Raw genomic sequence first — 16,301 nt, forward strand, 5'->3', positions numbered from 1 at the left:
TGTGAAATGTCTAATAGTTGAATGCTCACTAAACTGTATCCCAAACGTTTCTGGTGTTGCCACAAGGGGGCAGTGTCGGTGCAAAAATGAAGCAAACAGGAGCACTGTTGTATCAACAACTCGTTTTATTTTCTCTTCTGATTCTAAACGTGGCCTAGTCAGCCAGCTGCGATCCGCTCAGATGCGTTGAGAAGGACAGGAAGACATTGACGACATTACGGTCATGCTAGTGAGTGTCAGCGCTGTTGATTAGACAAGTGTTCCAAATTTAAAACACAAGTCCTAATGTCTATGTACATTTTTTGACAAGAGAATCATGGCTTCCAATCACTTACTAGAAAAAAAAGGACACTTTTTACCAAGAGTTAGTGGACTCGAAATTAATATTAGGGCCACACTAAAGAGGGAAGCAGAACTGGAGAAAACCAAATTTGGGGTAATCACTATTTATATATACTGAAGACCTTGTTTAAAAGAAAAGCAGTAAAATTGACTTCATGTGTTCCGTATGTTGTACAGCGAACAATTGTGAGTGTTGGTGAAGAAATGTTCTCGTCAGGGTTTTGCCAACATTTGCGAACTTTGACATAAACTTAGTTTGCTGCCGTTGCCAACAGTCACAATTGTTCGCTAATGCTTTTGTTTTTTTAGGAGTGTGGCCCTAATACTGCTTGCTTAGAATGGACAGTGTACATGTTTGGGGTTGTTTTTGCACGTATTGTTGCACACTCTTGTTTCTGACATCAAGAAGAGATTTTGTTAAAGGGATGCTTAATTTATTTAGCCAATTTCAGCAGTAAAACACAGTTTGCCTCTTGCTGTTGACTGAAAATGAGGTCACGGACTTAGGGTCAGCAAACGACCAATCATGGCTCATGTGACATTTGTAAGCGGAGCTGTGATTGGTCATTACCTGAGTCCTGAGGTCATGTGATGTCATTTTAAGTTGATGTAAAAAAGTTTTGAAAGGTGGTAATTAGATCTGGGTGGATGGATAGATACTTTATTGAGCCCCAGGGGATTAATTGTACATGAAAATTCGTTGTAGACAAAATCTTGAACATTTTACTGCTGAAAATTGCCTGAATAATAAAAGCATCCCTTAAAGATTTTGAGTGTTACAGCTTTGAGATTGAGACACAAAAGGTTAAGAACATGCACAGCGTCAACAGTCTTGTAGCAAACGCGACACCGACCTGAGAACGTGATTGTTGAGCATGCACACAGCATCCATTTGGGCTCGTTTCAGTAGAGTCGCCACACGGCGACAAATAGTATTCACAGTGTAGCTTGTCGCTGTTGGAACCAAAAGTCAAACGCTAACAATGAAGTGTTCCTGTTTGTTTCATGTACAATGTTAACTGTAAACGAGCCCAAAAGGTGCCAAAGTCCCCTTCCCCACCGTGGGCAGCAAATGTCTCGTCAAGGTTTGCAACATTCGCCGCTCTGAGGATAGGGGCTTAAGTCAGTGGATCCACACCACTTAACACAACAAAAGCATTTTAGACTAGCAATAAACATGACAGGGCAAATAATTCATAAACAATAACTACAATTTCCAAAGTTAGGCTACACCTAAATCTTAGATGACTTTATTGCATTAACTAACAAGAACCCGTTACAGTCAAAACGTAAGTGTACTCTGAGGGGATGTAGTGCCCAGTAGAGGGCACTACAGTAGCTCATATCAAAAAGGTAAGACGTCTGCTATCCTTGGCGGCACCTGTGCTTGAACCCACGCAGCGTCGGTACCTTCTGCCCACAACCCAATGTCAATTGACCGTAACACTGTGGGAAAGTTCAAATCTCATACTCAATACTTAGTGTCATGGATCGTATTCTGATGGGTGTTTTTTTTTTGTTGTTGTTTTTTTTTTTTTTTTCCCCCCCCCAATGTTTTACCAGGTAAAGCAATTGAGGAAAATGTTCTCAATTGATTTCCCTGGTAAAACATTGGCGGCCACCCCTGGTGCTGTCACCGGCTACAAGCTGGCACTACAGAGGCCCCTTGAACTGGTTGCCGGACAGATGCTGGCGAATGGACAGTTTGGAGCCGGCTGCATCACCCAACTTCCTCCACACCACCTGCAATTGAAAAGAATAAAGGTTCTTTTTTTTTCCCCCTAAGCCAAATGTTATCTTTTCTTGTACAGTTTCAGACAGAGAAAAGAGACAGAAGAGAAAGAAAGTGGAGAGAGACAATGCTTACGTACATTGCACATCTCTCTGACGATGGCCTTCTCTTTCTCACTGAGGTCATCCTCATAGTCTTCAGGAACCTGCTTGTCCAAGTTCTCATGGACCTCCAGAACCTGCAAGGCACAAAGTCCCATGAGCTGCCTTCGCCTCCTGAGGCCAAAGAAAACTTGCAAAGGGCAGACCATGCCCCCACCCCTTCTGCTCACCTTCATGGCATGCACCACAGCCTCGGGCTTCTGCACACATGACAAATATCCTGTGGCTGGAGAGGATTCGCTGGTGGGGAGACGACCTGAAACCTGAACATGGACAACAGCGTTAGCATTAACCTACAGCTTGAACCAATTGAGTTGAGTTGAGTTGAGTTGAGTGAGTGAGTGAGTGAGTGAGTGAGTGAGTGAGTGAGTGAGTGAGTGAGTGAGTGAGTGAGTGAGTGAGTGAGTGAGTGAGTGAGTGAGTGAGTGAGTGAGTGAGTGAGTGAGTGAGTGAGTGAGTGAGTGAGAGTGAGTGAGTGAGTGAGTGAGTGAGTTCAGTGAAGTGAGCGAGTTGAGCGAGTGAGTTGAGCGAGTGAGTTGAGCGAGCGTGCGTGCATGCGTGCATCAGTCCTGACCATGTTGTGCAAGGCGTCCTGGCGTTGGGGCAGCGAAGACAGCTGCGACTCGGAGTGGTACAGGGTCATCCCTTTCCGGAGGGCTCGCAAGTCACCTGGATTGCACTGAGCACACAAACATGATGAGCTTTGTCATAATGAATGCATGAATAGTGGTGATTCCAGAAAAAGAAGCACAAGCGCATTGCGTTTGAACCCGCAGCCCCAGAGCCAAAGCAAACAGCCAGAGCGGAACATGCACCAAATTGACAAATACAACCCAAAATCTACAAGCAACACATTTGTTGTCAGCCGCCGTTATCCCCCGAGCGCACGTTCAGCCTTCCGCTAACTTCTTCCCGCCGTTCCCTGGATAGATAGGCCGACAATTTGAACTTTGTGAGTTGCTTGTGTGGGAACGTGTACAGCTGCTCTGTGCACCGGTTAATATCAACACGTTAACAGCGTTGGCAGGAAGGTCAGCATTCCTCTGATAAGAGACTTTTTGTTCCCTTCAAGCAGGAAGTTGAACAAGTGGGCGGCGAAGAGGCCCACTGTCATCAAACACTTTCTATTGGCCAACAGAAAGAAAGCACTGGGTGCATTATGGATGCGTGGCTCTCTACCTGTGTCGCTCTTGTCGTCTCAAATATTTATGCCGCCGGCGCCGGCGGACGCCCCGGCAAGCCGAGACAAGATCAACTTTAATGCACCGCCGAGCAAAGGTAGCCTTTGCTCCCCTCGCAAGCTTGAAAGCAGAAACATCACGCTCCCAAACTGCTTGAGCTTATGTTACATGTCTAATGCTAATTTGATTTAGCTTTGATTTGACTATTGACAGATTTAATGGTAAAGGTGATTACAATTTGCAGAAGCTTTTTTTTGTCTACAGAAAAGTTGAGCTCAAACGTTCCACCACCAGAGACAATTGAGTGGATGTTTACCTTCTTCATTTGTATCTGTGACAAACTATGACGATTATGAGCCTGCAGACGGGAAAAACAGCAAAACTGTTGAGCACGTTCGAGAATGGCGACGACACTGAAATCATTCTGAGTCGGGATGTCAGACTTTGGCGAGCGCGCTGTCGTCACACCTAATGAGCGATCCTCGCGTCTCCGCGCAGACTGACGTGACCTCGCCGTGAACCCCTTTTACTCCCACCTCCACGCCGGCATTTTCCAAACGTGGGCGAAGTCATCGGGAGGTTAACACCGCCGGATTGTGTCATTTAGCGTCTGCTCGCGCTTTTGCCACGGGGGCCAAGCTAACTGACGCACGCCATTGAAGCCTCCGCCATGAATTAAACATTGGGCTCGACACCGACACGCACGCACGCACGCGGGGAAAAAAGAAAAAAATCAAAAAGCTTCTTCTGGAAGAGTTCAATCGTGGGCCGCCGGCGTATCTTTTGCTCGACCTCCGTTTGACCATTTTTGCAATATCGTGGTCCAAATCAAAAATGCTCAAAGCGTCAAGCGGCTTCTCGCTCTCAAAATCTTCACTTGGAGTGCCAAAAAATGACTTGGAAGACACTAATGAGGGGCCCGACCCATCTGAAGTTTGCCTTTAATTTCCACCGTGGCTCTCCTTGCCCACTTGCGAGGGCATCACAGCGCCATTATTGATCTTTTATTTTCCATTATCAATGTCTCACCTGTGACAGTAGCTTGTTGTTATCGTCCTCCAGGATTCGCACTTTGGTCTCCAGTTGCCGGATGTAGTTGGAGGAGGGATCTGCAGCGGAAGAAGAAAAGACCTCATTAGCATTTCAAAAGACGTCAAGACGGAAAAGAAGCAGGCGGCAGCCGGCGCCAGACGGCCCACGGGAGTTCGCAAAACGTCGCAAGCTCATGTCGCGTCGAGCAAACGCCACCCAACGTATTGCAATTAGTTTTTGCAAATATTAGTTTAAAATTTAATTTTTCAGGCAGCATTTTGGAAGTGAAGCTAATTTTGCAATGGGAAAAAGAAGAAGCAGCTGTTAAACGTAAACATTCCCTTGGCGTTATCCACGTCTGACCCGACATCCTCCTGCCCGCCTTCTGTTTGTCACTGCCGGGTTCAAACCGGGGACAGGAGCCGCGTCACGCCAGTCCCTGTAGGTGGCGCCGAGGCTGTTCTCCAAAAAGCCGCGTTTAATTTACAGCGCCATCAAAGCCCGAGTCAGACGCGTCGGGATGGATGCGCTTGTTTTTGTTTGCCGAGTGCAAAGACAGATAGGAGACACCTGACAACGCTCTTCTCCGGGGCGCATTTGACATTTTATATATTTATATCAAAGTTGGAAAAGTTGGCATGGCCTAATAAACGCTCCCCCACTCTATCAACCCGAGTTACTTTTACGTACACAGAGCGGCCGCTAATCTCCCGGTTGCGCCTTGTGACCCGTTAATCTGGACTCATCTAATGGCGACCTGACCTTGGTCTCCCATTCAAAGCGATTAAGGTGAAGGTTTATGCTCGTCTCTTCTTGGCCGCAAGAATGTAAACAGGAAGTGAAAACCTCAGCATCTCGGTCCTAATCCGTCACGGCCTTCTCTTTTCTGGCCTCCCGCAAATGGGTCGTCGCTTTTACCCGGCTGGATCGTCATTAAGAACGAAAAGTCGTGCTACTATACCGAAAACAAATGGCGTCTTTTGTATTTCGAGGACTTTGAAAGCGCTCGCTGGTCCATGCAGTAATGAGAGGCTTTTTTATCTTGCCGGACGGCGGTCGGGCCCAAAATAAACTCATTAGCCGCTCTTTTTTTTTTTTTTCATGGGGGGGGGGCTCGTTACTTAGGCGCAACGGCGGAGCACAGCAATGTTGACACCTCCCGCTGTTGACCGGAACTCACAGCGTGTGCGTGCGCGTAGCGACGTGGACCGCGGCATCACACCCCCCCCACCACCACCACCTCCATCCCCGCCACACGTCACTTTCAATCACATCAGCGTGCGACGGTGACCCACTTTCTCCGTCCTCCGACCAGAATCTCAACTACGGCGCTATGCTCGCATTTCTGATTTGAAGTTGCAAAGTTGAAAGTCAAAAGTGAAATATGACATGTGTTTCTCAGCCGTCCAATTTGTATTTTGTTTACTTTTTGTGCGCAAGGCAGATTTTCACAGACTTTGCCTCTTCTCAGCCACAGGACATCGGGCGGGATGGCGGGTCAAGAGGCGAGTCGAAGCCTTTCAAAACAAACGCGGAAAAGGAGCGTCGGTGCGCCAGCGGGATCAAAGGCGCTAGGTGAAACGGTTCAGGGATCCTCCTCCTCCTTATGTTTTCCAGTCAGAGCTTCAGGTTCTTTAGTAGCCTGCTGAGAAGGACGATCCCTGAGCTTTTAGGGGTCCGCTTTCATCTGCTGCACGGCAGCTCCTGCGATCGCTTTGCGTGCTCAGTGTGGACAATTAGCTCAAGATGTTGGCACACTCAAAAGATTTGAAGATTGAAAATGTCATCGCATCTTGGATCTTTTAAAAAGGAGATGTCAGGAATTGATCCGTTTAAATGATGACTTAGATTTCATTAAGAAAAAAAAAATGGTCTTGGCATTACAAATATTTTAACCTACTAAAGCATTTCAGGTCAAATGTGAATTGTCATTTTAATGATTAGTTTTATAAATTTGATTCAATGATGTTTGTTTCCGTGTGGCGACTCCCCAGAGGGAGCTTGCAAACAATTGGCTTGCTGACACGACGGAGGATGTAATTACGCTCCCCGCCGCCCTTCACTCAATTTGCAGCGAGGTCACCGGGGACGGCGCGACGCTTGTTGCCGTCTATTAAGTCGAATTCACTTACAAACGTCTGTCAAGCGACTCCGGGCGAGCACAGCGCGCGGGGACTTTTATTTATAGCCGTGGCAGACGCGCGCGTGCTGACGGGTCACTCCCCTGTCGCCTCGGCTGCCGTCACCGCCGACGCCTGTGGTGTTTCAACGCACGCACACTCTGGAATCACGTCACCGTTTGTTTTTCGTGACGTTCCAACAAAGCCAAAAGAGAAATGCCAAGTAAGGCGATTTTATTTTCAAAATGGTCTTGTTTAACGAGTCTGAAACGGCGGCGGCTGACTGCTGAGCTTACAGAGTGGAAGTGACATATCGAGATCTTGACTCAAGGAAAAAAAGAAAAAAACAGGCTTCATCAAGCAGCCTGGAGGCCAAGATGACATTTGCAGACATTTTGGAAATTTAGGCCATCGCCGCTGATCTGATGACAGGACTGGCATCGTCTTCAGCCAGCCGAGCTTTTCTACGATAACGTGGCCGCAGTGCATTTTTGCATAATATAAGCCTTACTTACTTTATAATAATAAAAAAGCCTTACGGTCACTTTTATAGATAAAAAGCCTAGCCTAAATGTCAGACCTCAGACATGTAGCTACTAGCTGGTACCCATACACACACATGGCTAAAGGGGGGACAAATCCCATTAGCGAGTGGGTCTAAAGGTTTATAGCCAGATGGTTGGCCCACCCCGCCCGAATCAATGCCATGGAAAGCTTCAGTGGGATGCCGGCACGCACACACACCCGTACACACACCTCATAAACTCTAATGGCAACTCATCAAGTGCTAATTTCATTACAACAGAGCTCAGTGATACCCCATCATGCAGTCGTCAAGTCTCGCTTTCGGGTGGGGGTTTGGTTTTTACGAAATAGGCGGCGACGGGCGGGGTGCTCGAGTTTGCTTGGATGCAACCCTTGTCAATTTGGTCCTTGCATTGGCATTATACATGCAGGTTTCAAATTAGGGAGGGTTAGCATTGCAAACTAAGTTTTGAAACTAGGGTTGGCCTCCATCGTCTGCCAGATGTCTTTGGCGAGACGCTGCGTCAGCTCGCATTAGCAGAGAGGACACCATGGACCCGCCGCGGGCCGGCAGGTGGTCTCGCTCGGACTCAGTGGGTCGTACCGAGCCCAACCTGTGACTCCTCGGTATTGAAATTCCACTTGTATTCATGCTTGATTAGAATAAAAGTCAAAGAAGGCTAAATGGACCCGTGCTGGCTCTAGACAATTTTGTTTTTAATGCAGGGTTATCAATCCTCTAATCATCTTACTATAAAAGCTACAGATTAGCGTGGGGAACATATGCTAGCTCGCCTAGCTTCCCACTGGCAGAAATTCAGGGAGGAGTTTGCGTGTTCACCCCAGTTTTTGGTAAGAGTCAGATTTACAAATACATAAACCCAAAAGAGGAGCTTATTCAATTGGCTACTGTTGAGTTCTCATTAGCATTCCACGCACGCATGCTCTTCTTACCTTTACTTGGCGACGAAGTCTATCCTTCGTTCCAAAACGTTCTGTTACTTTGTTGCAAGTCTTCCTTGTTTTCCTTTAGGTTAGGCACCTTTATTTTCATTTTGACCTGCACCCCGTGAAGGTGTGACGCCATCACAGCAGCTGCGTGACAACTAGCAACTAGCTTTTTACGACAACTGTATTTCTCCGACATTCCCAAAAGATACAGAAGGGGGCTAGTCTATCTTTGCTTCGTCATTAAATCCCCAAAACGCCTCATTTTCCACGGTCTACTTCACTTTAAGCTACATAACGCAAAATAACAAAGGTTTGTGATTTGTTTTGTTTGTGACGTCAATTGTCTCTTCTACTTCGACAGCAACAAATGGGGTAGTATTCACACCCGTTGGCTCGCGTGCGCCCCCTTCAGTGCGGAGGTGTACTATCTGGCTCAATCTGTACCTTTTTGATACGATTTCATGTCTCATTAGCAAAACAAAGCGTTTCCAGTATTTTGTCATACAATAGCTTAAATAAAACTAGAACTGGACTTATCTAGTTCAACTTAATAAAAAAAAAAAGTAAAAACACACATTTAGTTTATCTTTTGTATGCGAGTCACGTTTGGTACACATGAAAAACCAACAATCACGGGCAAGACACGTGATTTGCTTGCAAACCTTTTTTTTTTTTTTTTTTTACAACGTCATATAACAACAATGTGTCGCGCTCGCCTTCCTCCAGATTGCCTGTCAACCGGCTTCCGGGATAATTTAAAAGGGTCCGAGCAGAACGCCGAAAACGAGCGAGGCCTTGCGATAATGACTTGGCGAGGACTGGCGGCTTATAACTCAACAAGGCGCCGTAAATAAGTCAGAACGCCGACGGGAAAAGAGCAAGCCTCGGATAAGGCGTGGTTAAAAAAAAAGAAAAAAGGGCACGAATTGGACTGGAATGTGAGGGAGTGTGCGATGTGTTTGTCCTGTTGCGCAATCACCGCATGCAATCACTGCACGACTCGACGCTGTCAGTCCGCGTGAAGTCACTCGCCGGCTTTCTATTTTGGGCTGACGTGACGATCGCCGGTACGACGTGCGTGAGCCCGACTCCCTGCTAAAAAATGCATGCGTGCTCGCAGAGGCAATGGTGTAAGAGAGCAGTTAAAGGCCGCAGATAAAACGCATCCATCTGTTGAAATATTTACTTCTGGCTAACGCAGGAAGAGGGGGAAAATGTATGAGACCGCTGTCGTTTGCATTTTTTATCTCTCCGCAGGTGCGCTGCTCTTTCCAAACTCGTAGCTACAAATGTGGAATTGCAGTTTGACTTGTGAGATTCATTTGTATTTGTGACGTGAGCAAGCCCAGAAGTTACCGCCACCATTCTAAGCCGATCGACATCATTCCGTATGCATTTCCTCGACGCTGGTACACGATAGAACGCTGATGTGCGGGCTTGGCAAAAATCCGCCTCACTCAGCTTTTCCATTATTTACCACATCTGTGTTGAATATAACCAAAGGGTCTAAGAGGGGGGGGGGCGGAGCTTCGACCGTCACTGAAGACTTGGCGAGTTTCTGGTAACGCAACTTTCCGGCCGGCTAGCGATGACGACCCGGGAGAGCTGCAAAGCGTTAGCACATGCCTCCAAACTTTTTCCTCTTTGGAGAAGTTGAAGAATGACAAAACATTCTGAATTGCTTAAACATGACACCGGTGGCGGTCTTCATAATAGCGCCTGGGAAGCGAGGGGCAAAAGAAGCGCACCCCATAATATTGAATAGATGGGCACGGTATCCTAGCAACAGGCAAAAGAGAGAGGGGGAGCTCCTTGGATCTCGCTCTCTGAGGAGAGCGGCGCCCCCGACAAGGGCACTTTTATCAATGTGCCCTTTAACGGCGTTCTATCTCCTTAAGGGGTTTAAGCCAGGGCGCGTCGGGCATAGATACCAATCGGGCTCTTGAAATCCTTTTAACGGCAGCGGCCTCCCTCCCACTCAAATAAAAACAACCTCTCGACCGTGCCCAAGGGCGACCGCATCCTCGCTTCAATTGCCTTTCGTCGGGGAGGATCGGGAGATAGTCGGCTCGACTTTTGGCTCCGTTAATTAATTTCAGATCCAGATCAAATATCGCCGAGGCGTCGCGTACGCGGCGGAGGAATCATCAAAGAAGCTTCGGATGGCGCTGAGCGTTGGCGTGCGGAGTTCACGCTGGAGTCAAACAGACAGAAAGACTCGGCCTGAGAGTAATCAGATACGAGCGCAACATCTGCCTGAGCGGCGGCCAACTCTTCAAAGTTGAAGACTCAGGAACATCTCCAGAGTTGCAGCTAATGGCACGAGCGGGCCGGGTGGCGGGCCCGCCGGCGTCAATACGCAAACGCATTCCAACAGATGGCGAGAGATAAAACACACGCCAGCCGTCCGTTTTGCCAACCTCGTCTTTATCTGCATGTCAAATAAGCGCTTTACGATTGTCACGGCTGTGCCGGAGTCCAAATAAATAACTCTGATCGAAACCGCCACGTAATCTGCGGGGCTCGGTTAAGTGGCGAGGTCTTAATACCTTTTTTGTGATGGCATATCAAAAGGATCGCAGCCAAGCCTGCGCCCTGTCCTGAACTGACCCGCGACATTAAAGCTAAAAAAGGACAATTTCTTGCTTTTGGCGAGATGTTAGGCCTCCAAACAAGAGGAAGAGTGGAAAGGGTCCGAACAATAGGCCCCGGCGGCAGATGGTCCATTGCTTGCCTTAATGTAGGCCATGATGGGGGGTCGGTGGCGGCATGGTAACCCAAAACCCCCGCCGCATGGGAAAATACCTCCACTCGGCTCACATTCAACAAGTGGGGGGGGGGGGGGGGCAAGAAAATCTGATCATGAACCCACTTGGCCAACAAGATGAGGTCTAGGACCAAAATTGATGCCGATTAATCTAATTACAATATCTTGTCCGACAGCAACGACTACTTCAGGGAGCGAAGAATTAAACGTCACACCCATCTTGGCTTCTTGGAAACAGAGACAGTCTTTTGGATGTATAAAGTTGAAAAGTCAAAACACACACACACACACACACCCAAATGAAAACAGAAACATTGTTTCCCTGGCTAACTCAGTCCAGTCTTTGGCGCTTGGCCCGAAGAAGGAAATTAGCCTCGTGAGGAGCGCGGCGAGGTTACCTGAAACGGTTCCAGAAAGGAACAATTCGATCCAGATGCTTCAGAACGCATCGCATCCATCACGAGTGCTCGCCGCCGGTTACGTAAAGTGCCCAAAAGCTGCTTTGTTCTCATCAACACATGTTTGTCAAACTAGGATCTGGTACTGGGCCACCCTGAACAAAAAAAAAAGAAATCTTAACTAGTGGACAGTCAAGCAAGCTGAAGACATTTGCTGACTCGGAAAGCTGACAAGCAGAAACGCCAGACGGATGTCTAACGACTCCCGGCTTGCTGATGAGGAATGGCTCTGGCGCCGACTTGCTGACTTTTGGCAGCTCGGGACCGGTCAAGGTCACAGGACATGTCGCGTCGACAGAACCCAAGTGCTGATCGAGGACCCCAGGTGGATTTTTTTTATTTATTTATTTTTTGCTGCTGATATCACAACATCTGCTTGACCTTGCCGACCTTATCCCACATGTCGGGTTTGCATCTTAATCAGATTTTTAAAACCTGACCACAAATCAATAAGAGCACCTTTTTGACAGGATGGTGACCCAGAAAAAAAAAAGAAGCAGTAAAATGTGAAAGGGATGGCGAAGAGCAGGCTTCATGAATGCTTCTAATCTTAGAACATGTCAAAGAGCGGCCGGCCAATTCTCCGCACAAAAGAAGCGACCGGGCCTGATTTACATTCCCCGACTAATGAGGAGAAAAGTCGCGCATCATGCGATGCGACTGGTGGGAATGACCCAAGCCCCGAAGGCCCCGAAAGCCCGTCCGTTTGTTTTTAGAGCTTTCAGCAAAACAAGGAGCTGACCTAACTGAGCCTGGCATCATTCCGTGTCGGCCTCCCCCACTCACTCACCAGCCCAACCCGACCCGACCCGACCCTTACTACTGCTTCAGTGATTCCGAGGCCAAGCGGGCCCCTCGCCCCGATGATCATCGCCGTTGCCCTGGCGATGGATGGAGCGGGCCCCAGTCCCCGCTGCCACCCGCAACAAGGCCACAGGAATTGATTGGAAGCAGAGCGGCAACTTGGAGAACACGCAATTTTCCCGCTGGAAGTCCGGGAATAACATCAAGCGGCAGAGCCAAATCTCTCGCGCGAGCTTTTCGGGAATGAGGCGGATCAGACGGCAGGTTGACGGGAATCCACATAGATGAATGCAGACTGGGAGGGGAGTCATCGTGTCTTTTGGTCTTTTTTTTGTCCCATCGCATCAAAGCAGGAACTGGTGGCAAGTCAATAGAGGGAGATTTCAAAAATCGAGACACCCCCTTTGAAAAAGCCAGGTTAAGAGATAGGTTAAAAAGAAATCGTTTCAAAACATGCTTGAGGATGGCGTCAAAGCACTACTTTTCTTCTAAACTGAATAAAGCTCTCCCCCTCACTTGCAATGGTTTTTTTTTTTTTTTCCGGGCCTGATCATAAAAGCCAGAAAAAGTGCAAATGGTGAATAGGGTCACGCATTCTTTTTCTTTTTTCTTTCCACCGTGCCGCCGGAATGACACGGCTTCCTCTTGTTGCCGCAGGAATGTGGGACATCCTGCCGAGCCAGCTTTTCATTGACAGTACACAGCTGAGAGTTTCCCCCTGCCTCGTGAGGGCGTGTGCACTCCCGTCGTTGCTCTCCGCCTTATCAGCGAGCCGGGCCTCACCTCACGGTGGGCCGACGCCACGACGCAAGCCAGAGTCCGCCGGTGAAACCCGATCGGGCCTTCTGCTTTCGCGCAGACACAAACATCCTATTCGTTGCGTTTACGGCACACTCACAGCAGCCAAATGCTCAAAAGTCTCCCCGACCGAAACGACCCGGGAACATGAAAGGATTTGGATCAGCGGCCTCGTTGCTGAGCGGCCGGGAGATGTTTCATTGAGAGCTTTTAGGTCACGTCACTCCCTGAGGGCGAAGGAGAGACGCAAAGTGGAAATCGGGTCGGCAGCGAGGCCGGCCGGGCGCCACCTCGGACATCCCGGCTGCTTGCTCGGATGGGAAAGCTCGCTTGATTAAGTTGATCAAGACTCATTGGAATCAAAGAGTCAAGTCAGAAACAAGTACAAGAATGATGGATGAAAGCCCAGAACCAGTTGAATCCAAAAGCAGACAAGTATTGTCTAACAACATTTTTGCTGCAGGCTCACAATTTGTTACTTGAGGTAATGTGAAGTACGAAATTCTCCTTGGCCCACTCGCACACACACACACACGCACCCCCCCTGCAATAAAAACACACAAGCTGGACGCCAAAGGAATGGGTGTTGGGAGGGGCCACAACAGAAATTCAATTACGTGGACAGCAGGGTCCCCCCTCACCTCCGCCTCCCTGAAACCAGCCTCTTTTCAGACAAGCCAGCCGCCCTTTAAGATTTCCCAGCCCGCCCCGCCCCCGCCGACCCTCCCCTGACTCCCCCAACCCAACACCCACAATGAGGCCAGAGTGCCATTCTCACACTTGTCTACCAAAATAACTGCGCAACACATTTTTACATTTTTTTTTTTTTTTTTTAACTCAAGATGCTAGCAAACTTTTCTAGGGTGAACTTTTTGCATCTGCCCTCGTTTTTGTCCGTTTGTCACTCACACTTGAAGTTTAGTCCGCCAGCTTAATGCTCATCATATAATGCAAAAGGTCGTAACGGAAATTAGCGGAGACGTTACGGCGACTCCAAACTATCAAACATCTGCTACTTGAACAGCAAGGCAACAACAAATATTGGAACTGATCTGTGATCCACACTTGATTCAATGTGCCATACAGCAGCTTAGTGGGGGGGGGCTATAATACCGAGGTTACGTAAAGACAGCTAAACACCGTTAAAAATGTGTGTGTGTGTATATACGCTGGGGATTAAGGTCTCCCTGGTGCACGCTTGCATGCATTTTTTATTTTTATTTTTCCTATTTGTTGCTACCTTCAGTCAAAATTCCAGGAACGGATGTCGCACGGCACGGCAGCCGAGTGATCAGACGGGAATCGGCCGCTTTCAAATGTGAGCGTGGAAAGAGGACGGTGGGGGAAATTTAAATAAATAAACAAACTAGCAAGCAGACAGAAGCCAAGAGGGGATGAAGGAGCGTTCCAGATCGTTTGGGTTTAGTGTCATTCCAACCGTCCGTGATGGCGCTTTCATCCCGAGCTCTTGTGTTCTTTAAAACTGGGATGCTGCCATTTTCCCTTCCACAAATTCAGCGTGCATATTTTGGATATCATTTTTGAATTTATCGACATGTCCTATTTTTCCTTTCCTGTATTTATTAATCAGAGTTTTTTTGACATTTTTGTTTTGTTTGTTATGGTTCATGCTGTTGGCTGCGATTGCTCAAAAATGACAGGAAGGTAAACAAAATGGGTTTGACCCAAACAGGCGGAGGTGGGGGGGGGGGGAGGCCACTTAAGGATGCTGTGCCAGTGCGTTGGATTTAATCTCCCCAATCAAGACTTTGTGGTGGGGTTAATCCAAGTAGCCCCCCCGCCAACCACCGCTATAATCCTTAAAAGCAACTTTGATCAGCATATGCTGTCGCCGTCAGCGCACGCATGCTTACTACGCAGTAACCAGTTTTTGTTTTTTTGGGAGGCAAATTACAGGAGTGGGGCAGCACTGAGCTCTACTCGGAGACATACAGTGAGAAGAAGAGGCAGAGAAGGTCCGACTAATCACCAGTAAATGTCACTCTTTTAAAGGCAACATTATTAAACACAAGTTGTGTGTGTGTACATGTCCACTCACCATTGAGTCCATTGGGGATGCTCCTGTGATGGTGCGGCACCGACAGGTCGTCCATGGACCTCCGCATGGGTTGGCCCAACTTGGTGCTCTCCGCAGCGGGCTTGTTGACGGGGTTGTGGGGGTGGCTGTGATTGTGGTGGTCCGGACTCCCGGCGCTTCCAGCGCTGGAGGTGCTGCTCCCATCCCCAACGTCCCGGACAGTACCGGTGCCCCCGTTGAGGTTGCTCAGGCTGGACTGGCTATCGATGGAACTCCTGGAGCCCGCGCCGTTCCGCTCCTCGTCCAGCATGAGGATGATTTCCTTGAGTTCGGTGTTCTCCCGCAAAACTGTCTCCTGGTTGGCCTCCAGCTCCTTGAGCTTCAGCATGTAGGCGCCCACCTCCTTCCACATGGCGCTGGCCGTGTAGCGGCCAAAGCGCTGCCACTCCCGGGACAGCTTCTTGCCCTTCTGTCGGTCGTCGTCCAGGAAGCAGCAAAGCTCCCGGAGCTCTTGGTTGTCGTCTTGGAGCTTCTGGTTGATCTCCTTCAGGCTGCGGATCTCGTGGAGGTGCACCTGCAGCCGCCGGTTGATATCCTTCCTCAGGTTGCCGTGCTCAATCATCAGGTTCATCTTCTCGCCGTCGACGCGGCGCAGCAGACGAAGGAGCTCCTCTTTGCCGCCACGAAGGAGCTCGTCGTCGCTCATTTGGCCCACGTCGCCGCCCGGTGTGTCGGACTGGTTCTTGGCCATGGCTCGGAATGTCTGGAGGGTTACTTCGAAAGGGGGTGGGGGCGCTCAACCCAGCCTCAACTGCGGAATAGTGTTAAAACTCATTGTGGAGGTAGCAAAATGTCCAAAGTAAACTGCAAGAATGCAAAGAGTTAACCATGAAACATTCCGTCGCTGAGCAATTAACGCCCGAGCGGTGTCACCGAGCCCCGGACGGACATCGCGCCAAACCAAACCGAACTGCAACGCCGAGCTGAACAAGCGAGACAGCGGACGAGAGCCAAGAGCCAGGTTGGTTTCGCTTGAACGTTCCAGTCGAACAATTCGAAAAGAGGAGTCCTACTTCGGCTCGAGTCGCCAAATGCCCTGCTGCAACCGACTGCTAAGCCTCTTTAGCGGGATTGGAGCCTCACAGGAGCGGCTGGAATTAGCGGCGGTGGTGATGATGGTGCTCCCCCCCTCCCCTCGGCCAAACATTGGACTTCGAACGCGGCCAATCAAGCCGAGGGAGGGGAGCGCAGGGAGGAGGGGAGCGCAGGGAGGAGGACAGAGCAGGGAGGGGCTGGGCGCAGGTAGAAAATCAGCGCAGCCGAGTCTCGCGAGATTTGCTCTTTTAAAGTGGCAGTACGTCACGGTTGTAAACACGACACCTTGAACGCGTT

At 49.0% G+C, this 16,301-nt stretch overlaps 1 protein-coding gene across 2 annotated transcripts; it reads right to left on the reverse strand.

Moving 5' to 3' along the window:
- Window positions 1–107: 107 nt before the first annotated feature.
- ccdc85cb (coiled-coil domain containing 85C, b) lies at window positions 108–16,145 on the reverse strand. 2 transcript variants are annotated; one of them, XM_037245120.1, is made up of 7 exons: window positions 14,931–16,145; window positions 4,446–4,525; window positions 3,733–3,774; window positions 2,810–2,914; window positions 2,406–2,498; window positions 2,214–2,312; window positions 108–2,085 (listed from the first exon to the last, which is right to left on the reverse strand). In XM_037245120.1, exons 1-7 carry the CDS (start codon window positions 15,658–15,660, stop codon window positions 1,996–1,998), a joined length of 1,239 nt encoding a protein of 412 aa, XP_037101015.1. In that variant the 5' UTR covers window positions 15,661–16,145; the 3' UTR covers window positions 108–1,995. The 2 variants fall into 2 exon arrangements, with proteins under 2 accessions (XP_037101015.1, XP_037101016.1); XM_037245121.1 differs by lacking the exon at window positions 3,733–3,774.
- Window positions 16,146–16,301: the final 156 nt, after the last annotated feature.

This window comes from Syngnathus acus, chromosome 24 (genome assembly GCF_901709675.1).
Source record: "Syngnathus acus chromosome 24, fSynAcu1.2, whole genome shotgun sequence".
NCBI lineage: Eukaryota > Metazoa > Chordata > Actinopteri > Syngnathiformes > Syngnathidae > Syngnathus > Syngnathus acus.